Source organism: Chelmon rostratus, chromosome 11 (assembly GCF_017976325.1).
Source record: "Chelmon rostratus isolate fCheRos1 chromosome 11, fCheRos1.pri, whole genome shotgun sequence".
Lineage (NCBI taxonomy): Eukaryota > Metazoa > Chordata > Actinopteri > Chaetodontiformes > Chaetodontidae > Chelmon > Chelmon rostratus.
Window position 1 is genome coordinate 13,925,575 of NC_055668.1, and position 10,658 is coordinate 13,936,232.

The 10,658-nt window shown below is 39.9% G+C and overlaps 2 protein-coding genes across 2 annotated transcripts; one reads left to right on the top strand and one right to left on the bottom strand.

Moving 5' to 3' along the window:
* Positions 1–2,040: 2,040 nt before the first annotated feature.
* On the bottom strand, positions 2,041–6,019 carry si:dkey-228d14.5 (uncharacterized protein LOC796266 homolog). The gene is made up of 8 exons (XM_041947694.1): positions 5,941–6,019; positions 5,750–5,816; positions 4,705–4,752; positions 4,563–4,625; positions 4,416–4,483; positions 4,204–4,334; positions 3,736–3,913; positions 2,041–2,724 (listed from the first exon to the last, which is right to left on the bottom strand). The coding sequence occupies exons 2-8, from the start codon at positions 5,812–5,814 to the stop codon at positions 2,531–2,533; spliced, it is 747 nt and encodes a 248-aa protein (XP_041803628.1). The 5' UTR covers positions 5,815–5,816; positions 5,941–6,019; the 3' UTR covers positions 2,041–2,530.
* A 785-nt stretch (positions 6,020–6,804) lies between these two features.
* Positions 6,805–10,477, top strand: zgc:110319 (uncharacterized protein LOC796111 homolog). The gene is made up of 8 exons (XM_041947107.1): positions 6,805–6,896; positions 7,429–7,529; positions 7,677–7,812; positions 8,606–8,672; positions 8,771–8,882; positions 8,984–9,047; positions 9,261–9,435; positions 9,829–10,477. Exons 1-8 carry the CDS (start codon positions 6,832–6,834, stop codon positions 9,895–9,897), a joined length of 789 nt encoding a protein of 262 aa, XP_041803041.1. The 5' UTR covers positions 6,805–6,831; the 3' UTR covers positions 9,898–10,477.
* The last annotated feature ends 181 nt before the right edge of the window (positions 10,478–10,658 follow it).

The window sequence follows — 10,658 nt, forward strand, 5'->3', positions numbered from 1 at the left end:
TTAAACAATTACCAAACCGCATCATCACAATAATAATTTTGGAGTTGTCAACTACTGTAGTGTCTTTTCCTTTTCTTAAAAAGAGATTTGTTCATAGTGTGTACAGTTGGAGCTTCCCCCAACATGAGAAATTAGTGGAAACAGGGAGGAGGCCGGAAAGGAGAAGAGTATTCGGCTCAAGATGTCGTACGTGAGCAACAGAACACAAATGATTTGCTTTTAGAGTTGAAGAGTTCCGTGATTAATACCAGTGACTAGCTTAACTAAGAACAAGCTTTTTTCAGTGCTAAATGGCTTGGAGTTGGGAAAAAAAAGAAACTTAACCATTCAGCCTTGTGTTTCCCTCATGCCGAGTTCTCACTCCTCACAAAAAGCGTTTCTCACCACACGGGAAAAGATGATGGGCAACTTATCCTTCCACAGGAGAAATTTTAAGGGCAATTTTAACTCGATTTATCCAGAAGTGTTAAGCATGAAGAATCTACAGTATCTTAAAGGTGTGTAAAAGCTGTGGTCACACTCCAAACTGTAGGGTTTGGATTTAAGGCCACTTGTTGTTTCAGCCATGCTGGAATTGTGGAATATTGCTTGTATTACTTTTTGAACTTTTTTTTTTCTTCCCCTTACATTTATTTATAATGTATGCATTGCAGTTGAACTTCTTAGTTGAAAGACAACCATGAAACTTGTGTTTTTTTTTCAAATTGTTTTTTCTTTTTTTTTCTTTTTTGTTATTAAGGTTAACAATGTGGACTACTGCATATAGATGACATTTTTTACAGTGTACCATACAGTAAAGATGCTGACAGAATTAGGTGTGCTTTTCACTGTCTTCTTCCTAACAAAAAATGTAGATAATGTCACACTCCTCTCTTGGTTGATGCAAAGGAAAGATGATATTCATTGTGAAATGATTTTGCTCATAATGTATCTTTATTATCTGTAATTCCAGGATGTATATTACCTTCTTTCAAGTAAAGGTTAAGTGCTTTGCATTAAAACCAGAACCATGTTGTCTTGTTTTGTGAAAGTTTATGGTTTCACAGTGTCTCAAGTGTGACACTGAAATCTGGAAAAATAAGTCTTCAGCCTGCAATTTGTTTACAAAAACTCAGCTAGTCTGCTTGTTCAGGACTTTGACGTTGATTCAAATGCTGCTGGACCCTGATAGAGATGGAAACTCATGACAACACATCCAGGCTCTGCTCAAAAACTCAATCATTTCATGTCTTGAAAAAATGAATTGTGTTCCTGGGGTTTACTTTCAGATTCTAAGACAAAATGGCATCCACCAGAGAAGTTGCTGTGACAAATTTAAACCTTCATGAATTTAACAAGGACGTTAACCAAAAAAAAAAAAAAGCCATCCCTGTCTAAACACAAGAAGTGAACCATACAATGTCCTGTTGAGAAAGGCTGCATTGTTTGGTGGGTTTTTGGATGAGGTTTTCTTATTTCTGGAACAGAGTCTAAGTTTCTGTTTCACTTTTGCTCGGTGCACAGAGATATGTGACATCACGTTTTTCCAACTAAACCTCGCCTGCTTCAAACCAGAGAGAAAAAACAAGGAAGAGACCACAGATAACAAAACTCTCTTGAGATCCAAGTCCCAACTTTGGCACAAAATATTGTATTCATGTAGGAAGCTGTCTGACGAGGGAGGGAAATGCTTTCAGGGCCTTTAAATTGCTTTAAGTCACTCCAGTTTGTCCTCTGACATCCACTGAAAATACACAAACCACACCTAAAAACTTTGTACTGTACTGATACACCTGGAACACCCACAGTACTGAGCACAGCCGACACTGCGCTTCTGGATCTGTAATTTATTCCTGTTGAGGTGTTGACGTATGTGTTCTTATTTTGTACTGTCAAAACGAACTTCTCTGAATGTCACTCAGTGCTAATCATCCAGTCAAACAGGATCTTGTGACGTCAGATGTTTGAATGGGTCGATTGCAACATCCTCCACCCTTCTGAAAGAGCTTCAAATCAAATCTGCGTCTAAGCACCTTAAGAATCACAGGATTTCTCAGCGTGTACAGTGGTCATGATTTTATTAAGCAGTTACATCCACTAAGGAACCTTAATGTTAAATTAACATCAGTGAGATATTAGTGCATCTAATGAGGCGTTCATTGTTCACAAACAAAGAGTTTTAGAGTATGAACCCTCGGGTTAATTGTTCCGTTGGCCAAGCAGCAACATAGTTTGCACAAAAGTATAATACGTCCAATGTGTTTGTTCATGTGCTGTACAAGCTCATTGGTTTCAATAAATAAGGAGCGTTTTACCTTTTTTTTTTTACAGAAAATGCGCAGTAAAGAAGATCATAACATTTTAGGCAAAATTAGCAAGAGGGTGGAATAAAAGCAGTCATAATCCACAAATGGATATAAATCCTTCCCCGCGAAGAGGTGAAAATAAATTATTGGTCCCTCAGCCACGATCCAGCTACTGTCTTTACAGATGTCTCACTCAGTCCATCCTCACTGCTAACGTGCGTCAGCTGGACCCTGGCAGCCTCGTATCAGGACATCGTCATCATCAGGGGCTTTTCCTCGTCCCGTTTGCTCAGCAGGTTTGAGAGCATGAAGGACGAGAAGAAGCAAAACTCCACGGCGAAGCTGAGCTCGAACAGCTCCAGGTTGACACTGAGCATCCACTCAAATATAGCAGACAAGTGGACGTAAAAGTACTCGTCTTGCGCAAACAAAACAGTATCTGAAGGGTTGGAAGTTAAGGGTGTGTGGAGCAGTTAGTGGCAGTCATGGCTTTCACTCAACACTTTTGTCAAACGTTTCTTTGTGTGCTGCTCCTGAACAGATTGGAGATCACATCAACACCACTAAAGACACTCATGTACAGCCAAACCACGTCACAATGACAAGCACAAAATACATGCTCAGCCTGGGGGGGTTCTAAGGCAGACGCAACTGGACTTACTTTATGCTTCTGCAGCTAGAAGAAGCCGTTTGGATGCAAATCTCCAGCGTCTAATATCTGGCTCATCAATAAAATTCAACATCTTTATGTGAATCTATATTATGCACAGGTTTGTGATAAGCATGTGCATGGAAGTGACTGCTACAGGGTGCCAGCTCCTGTCATCCTGGAATGTAATACCTCCTGTTCTCGCACAAATAGGCCTGTGTGATCCCAGATTTTGTCTTCAGGCTTGACTTGAGTTGTGCATCACCAACTAGCATCCAGCTCCCTCTGAGCCTGACATTAAACCCAAAACTCCTCCACAAGAGGACTCACACTGTGTCACTGTGCAGCTTCCAGATGTAAGTATAAAATGTGAAGCTGAGTGTTACAGGAAATTAATGGTTAAAGATTGATCTAGCAAAGAAAAAATCTTCTTCTGCCATGTGGACTGCTGTGGCCAGTCCCACTTTGTAAACAGAGCAGCAGGCCGGATCCAAACATGGCACAAAGGGACTGTAGTGCCGGGGAGCAGCTGGAGGGTGAAGCTCAAGCGCTCGCTGCTGAAGTCAACTTCTGCAATGCAAAAACTCAGCTCTCAAAACAAGAGTAAAAAGCAATAAGAACCAACAGTTATCTTAAAATTAGTGCAACAAGTACATCTGTCTGGATACAAAGAAATTCTGACCTCCACAAAGCAGTTTTGTACTTGTCAGTGTCAGCTGTCAATGCAACTTTAGCAATAATACCCTCAAGCGGATGAATTATGTGGACGTGAATTTAGCTCCAAGATCTGTGAAAGGATACAGCAGATGGTGACGATGGTTTGAACCACAGTGGAGATGATGCGGAGCGGGTAGAGGACCTTCTCATATCCTGTCAGCACACACTTCCCGGTCAGCGCAGTGAGCAGAACAGTGTAGAAGCAGATGCACAGGAAACTGACGGCAGCTCCCAGGTAGTGAAGGAGTGACAGGTAGCCTGGCTGTGGAGGACAGTCAGTAGTTTCCAGAGTCAGTAGATAAACAGCTGCTTGACTGATAATGAAATAGTATATACATTTACATATTTACAGAGTCATCATATGTTAAAAACAGGCAGCCTTGTGCTCTAAATCATTACAGATCACATAAAACAAAGTTTCCCACCTTTGTTTGCTGTTCAGCTTTATTGTCAGGATTATATGATGGCGCCCTGTCAGCTTACTGCTCTGCGAGACGGATTTCTCTCGCAGATTTTCATTCAAACACATTCAGCAGGGAGTGCGCTACTTACATTGCAGTTTCCAGCAGCGAAAGCCCCCATGGCTGCCACCACACCGAAGACAAGTGCAATCCTGCTCAGCATGGAATGGCATGCATGTCTCTCCAGAATATGGGCATGGTGGAATACAGAGAACAGCAGAACTAAAGAGGAGATCACAGCTGGTATCACACATATCACTCATATCGTGTATAACGTGTTGGGCCTTCAGCAGGTGGACTCACACAGAAAGGATCCAGCGTTGATTGTGGCTGTAAACAGGGAGTTTTGTGGTATGCCAGACCCACTCGAGCTGGAACCGCATATCACGTTCAATGAATGATTGTAGCGGAAAGGACGAGCGGAACGTGAAAAAATAGCTGCATTCTCACCTTATAGTGGGAACAAGGCAACAGCCGGTGGACTGATTCCCTCTGCAGTAGTAGTCACTTCCCCTGAAAACACATCAGTGAGCTTCTGGACAATCTGTCTCATCCAAATGCTGATGGTGAACGACAATGAGACACAACTCACCAGTCACTGAGAGAGCACACGTGATTGTTGGAGAAGGCCAGGCCATATCTGGAAATATTAAACAAAAGAATTTTGGAATTAGGGTCGTACTTAGGAGAGGATGAGTGCCAATTAGGCAACAATGTCTTTATTCTTATCTTGATTCATGGATAAATCTCCACAAGTATTTTGGACGTACAGCCTGAAGAATGAGCTCCAGCAATTTGCAAAAACAAATCCCACTGAATAACTTGATTAGAAGATAGTTGGTCGAACACTATTTGGAAGTGGGTGACAGAGCGAGTGAGGACAAACACACTGTATTTGCACTCAATGATGACTAACAGAGCTTAATTATTACATAAACAAATCAATGAATAATTTCTAGTATTTATGTCTCAGGTTGAAGGAAGCAAATTGCTGAACAGTATTGCATCTCGGTATTTCTTGAAAGTCAAGTGTTCACACCTTGCAGCAGACAAGACTAGCCGGATCACATTTTTCAGGCTGCTGCCTCATGATATGTCTAAATATGGATAGCAGGTATGCTTTCCAATGCATTTAAATGCAAAGGCTACTCTGGAGGAGACTTTTACATACACACTTTTTTTTTTAAATGACACATACAGAGAGCTAGAATATTATAATATAAGCATGTGAGAAGCACATATGCCAAAAATAAAGAATAAAAATGTGATGTCATTTCATTACTTTGTGTTCAAGGCAAGTGTTGTCAGTAGTACTACTGGAATCTCAGTGCTTTTAGCCAGCAAATATACTGTTACATACATACACAACATACAGTCATTGATGATTATGATTTGTAAGTCAATAGTGTCACTGCAGCTTCATGATCAGCTTTAAATACAAGCTTTCAGATGTGAATAACACTGATGACAAGATGTTTTTGCTGGCTCATTAAGGATGTTCATAAGGTCTAACGCTGATAATACTATCAGCTTACTGTAGTTGCATGACAGCACACAGACAGGAGCAGAAAAGACAACCAACAGTTGCTTCTCACTTCAACGGCAAATATGAAAGTGTGAATTTCTGGTAAACTTACACAGTCCATGTTCCAAGGAAGGAGACCAGGGAGAGGGAGATGGGGAAAATAATCCAGAGCACCATGTCTTGGTGGTGGGGAAGACGAGCAACAAATTAAAACAGCGATTCCTTAAATCCAGTGTGATAAAAAACACTCAACAGTAGACCTCGTCAGAGGTTTGGACTTCCCTCAAGGAGTCAGCCTCATACCTACACAGCAAGATGTACCCTAGAGCAAAAAAATTAAGCCCTAACCACCCAGTATGATATAATTGTAGTTGAGGTTCTTCAGGCAGAAAACTGCACTGTTGTAATTAGTTAAGTCACCATCCAGAGTGCACCTCTGCTTTATGGGAGAGTCTCTCAGTCTTTGCCACTCCTTCGTAACGCCACCTTGCCCCGTCAGAACAAATGTTGGGAAACATGGGTTGGTCTTCTTGACGGTGGTGCATTGTTTGTTTTATTCCAAACAGACTCACCTTTGTGTTCCATCTTAAACCTTCTGCTGCAGATTGTATTTTATACTACCAACTGACTCTGGATTTGAATAATGAACTTGACCAACAATTTTGTATGTATGTGTGCGTGTGCATGTGTGTGCGTGTGTGTGCGTATGTGTGAATGTGTGTGTGGGTGTGACATTCATTTTGAAAGTCCCACAGATAAAACTCTGTTTGGAGAACACAAGAGTAGATGTATGTATAGAGTATGACTGCCACCTAAGGAATGCTTGTTGTCCCTGACATCCAGTGGTGTAAAGTAAATTTACTGCACTACTGTTGTCTCAATTGTTGTTATTGTGAGAAAAGCAACCCAGGCACTAAAATTTGGTGTTAGTATAAATATATTGGTTGAGAGAATAAAATGAGGAAAAAAGCAATTGGTTGGTACCTTTAAGGCACTCCATGATCCCAGTAGCTTTATAGCACCACACAATTACTTTGATTAATGTGTCTATCATCTTATTACTTTTATTGTTTCACAGAGGAAATAAACTAAAGACGGATCAATATCAAAAAACTCATATTTAGGTTAATCTCGCCCCTGTGCAGGAGTACGCGCAGTCTACCACATGAGGTCCTCGTTTTCAAAACAAACAAAATGGCGGCGCACATGACATGGGGTCTTCGCCAGTTGTTACGGGCAAAAAACACGTCTCGCTTTAGGTTTGAACCTCTATATCTGTGACACATCGTTTTGTACATATGTTGTACTGCTGATAAAACAGGTTATAGTGCTTGTGTAAAGCATAATCTCGACATTTTGATGTGTGGCCGATGATGACGTTTAGCTAGCTAATCAGCTAACTAGCAAACTGCGACACTCGGTGACGGGTTGCTAGTCAAATCCCATCCATTCTTGTCTAGGTGGAGATATCGAAACAGCTAGTTTATTTACTTTCATTTTATATCGTATTTAATTTTATATGTGTGTGTTTCTCGAGCCCAAGCCTGTAACTTTGCCGCTAACGTTAGCTAGCTGGGACTGTCAGTGTCAGTAAAATGTTAAAGCCTTTGGATAACATTACTTTAAAACCCTGAAAAGAACTGCTAAAGTAAATATTAGTTTCGTCTATCAACGCCACCGTACTATTTCATCGTGCCACGAGAAATTATTTTATTTTATTTTATTTATTTTTTTGCAAGTTAAGTCTTTTGTTGATTGAGAGACGTAGCCTGATGTTCTTTACGTTTTAAGGATTCCAGTCAAGACCGGAAGCTGGTACCACTCACAGTGCAGGAGCCAGATCTTCAGAAGAGTTCAGCCTCCGCCTGGGACGAGAACCACACACTTCTCAAGTGAGAGACCATTACTTAGACATCTTAATACATTCACGCACTCTGTTATCGTGTTCTCACACCTGTCTTAAAGATACTGCTGTGTAGAAAATAAAACAGCCAGCCATAAAAACTTCACACAGAAAATGTTTTAATACTGTCTTTCAGCAAGATACCTGTCCATCCAGACTCAAGACACTCCAAACCCCAGAAGCTTGAAGTTTCTCCCTGGTAAACCTGTCCTAGGATCTGGGACGCTTGACTTCCCGTCTTCGAGCTCAGCTGAATGCTCATCTTTAGCCAGGTTGTGTCAGCTTTACTGTTTTTCTTTCTTGTGTTTACATTGTCCCGTTTCTGATTTACAGAAATTTTAAAGGGAGCAATGTTCAGTGTTTCTCTTTGGGAGGCAGAAATCACAATGACAATGTTTTGACTCAGTGCCAGGACAAGACAAGTCCCCCTTACCTACTTCATTACATAGTAGTCTAGTCTGTATCTTCATTCATGCAGTGACAGAGTTCTTGGTAGAAGAGTACATAGAGTAGATGTGACAAGTGTACCCTTTGAAAATTACCCCACACAACACTGTTATTCCTAACCCGTGGGTTCCGGCCCCAACTAGTGGTCACCAAAGCTTCATGAAGTCTTCTTAATTTTAAGGCTTTTAAGAAAACTAAAAAAAAAAAAGATACAGCATGCCTATATCTCAGCTGTTCATTCATCTCTAAATTAAATGTACATCCTTATTCAAGATATAGCCTTAACAAAAATCTCACAGGATCAGGACATGATAAAGATCTGAACACAAGCTATATTCACAGAGCCTTCACTTTCTGCTAAACAGCCTTTTTGTGCATTAGGACTGTGCGCATTAGTATTGTATGACTGCATGAATTGTGTATATATGATGTTTTGTCTGCTGCTACGTGACAACATCGTAAAAAAAACAGCCCAATCGTCACTGCCGTTCTTGATAAAAGCCAGCACAAATGTATGTTGTTATCACTAAATGAACCAACATGAACACAGACTTCATTCTGCCATTGGTATGTTTTTCATTTTTGATGAACACCAACATGATAACATGTTTCTTTCAGGAACCTCTTTGAAATTGAAGGAGTTCAAAGTGTGTTCTTTGGCCCTGACTTCATCACAGTCACTAAAGTAAGCATTAAGTGCACTTGCACAGCTGGTCTCTGTGATTCTAATCCTATGAAATCTTTGTTGTGAGACAACACGTGTGATCTTTGTTTTCCTGTCAGACAGATGAGGATGTGGAATGGACGGACATTAAACGTCACACGTTGGAGGCCATTGCTAAGTTCTTTGAGAGTGGTGACCCAATAACAACAGGAGCAGTGTACCATGAAAGCAGTGAGTATGCAGCCTGCCAATGTTAGTCATCTTGGAGTTATGCAGCAGCTTGATTGTATATTGTGTGAATATCTCCACACTGTACATTTTCTTTTTTGTAGGTCATTCTGAAGATGATGATGATATTGTAGCTATGATAAAGGAGCTTCTGGACACTAGAATCAGGTACAAAACGACTCACTTTGAGATCAGTATTTACTCTGTTCATCTGTTGGGATATTTTGAATATTGTTTTAATATTATTATTATATTTCTTAAAACAGCACTATTCCCAATGATGCTCACATTCTAGTAAAGGACAGTTGTGCTGAGCTAACAGTCTTAATCTCTCTGCCCTTTCTGCTGCTTTATTCTTATTATATGGTCCCTTTCTCTCAGACCTACAGTGCAGGAGGATGGAGGCGATGTCATTTTTAAGGGGTTTGACGACGGCACAGTCAAGCTGAAGCTGGTTGGTTCCTGCACAGGGTGCCCCAGCTCCACGGTTACACTGAAGAACGGCATTCAGAACATGCTTCAGTTTTATATCCCAGAAGTAGACAACGTGGAACAGGTGATAATCAGGTTCAGTTTTCTTGTAGGAATTGTATTGGCGCAGGTTTTTAATTTAAGAACTGTTGTTTTCATTCTGGAATTGGTTTCAGACGTTGCTGTACCTAAGTCATTACATACAGGATATTTTGCTGCGATTTCATTTGATTTTGGGGGCCCTAAGCTATCAGCAATGAAACCTGACCGTAAATTTTCAATTTGTGGGTGCAGTCAGCCTTGGCAAGTAGAGCTGAGTAAGATAATGAAAGATGAAAGATAATCCTGTTCCGAAATCTATTTCACTGACTTGCTACTATAATAGTTGAGTTTTGTCATGATTGTAAGGAGGGTAAAATATGTCTTTACAGACTTTTATGTTACATTTCACATTTTATCAATTGCCATTTTTGCCCAGGTGGAAGATGAAGTGGATGAAATCAACGCAAAGGTTTTCTCAGAGCTGGAACGCAAGTTACAAGAATGAGAACTTTGACCAAAAGAAAAATATGTTCCACTGTGTATAAATCAGCCATGCATCATTTCCACTAATGACCTTGCTACGGTTATAAGAAAGAAGAGAGAAAATAATTGCCTGCTGTTTTGTGTGCATACTATATACTGTTAAGAGTTCAAGCTGTAATGTATATGTACATACTGTATGCCCCTGTTACCAAGAAAAGGAGATACAGGAAATATACCTGTATACATTCTTCTAACCAGTCTAAAATGTTTTGCAGTAATAACTGTAAATGTAGTGATGTATTTATTTCTTATAAAAATTGTATATTTTGAAAGAATATTTTCATAGGATGGTGATATTGTCAAAGTTTTTGACATTGTTTATGGTCATCCAGAATGAGGATTTGGTGAGGTATTTTCAGTTGCGGCCATATATCAAATGAAACATAAATTAACCGTTTTACTTGTTAATGCATCATCTATTAATGAAGAATTAATAAGTAGGTTTACAGTCTTATATGATCTTTATGCTATATTTATCTGCTTTTTGCGCTGTTCTTCAGATTTACTGTATCACATCAAAGTTCACAGTTTGAAAGCAAATCATTGTTGTTGATTCCGTTTTTTATGATTTCTATCACTGTTCTTATTTACTTCCAGCCATGCATCGTGTCGCTATGTCCTATGTGGGTAGATAAAAACAAGGAATGACTACTTACATACTATTGTTAGAGGAATAAAAGGGTAGTGAATTATGACAGTGACATAACACTCAACAATGATTCA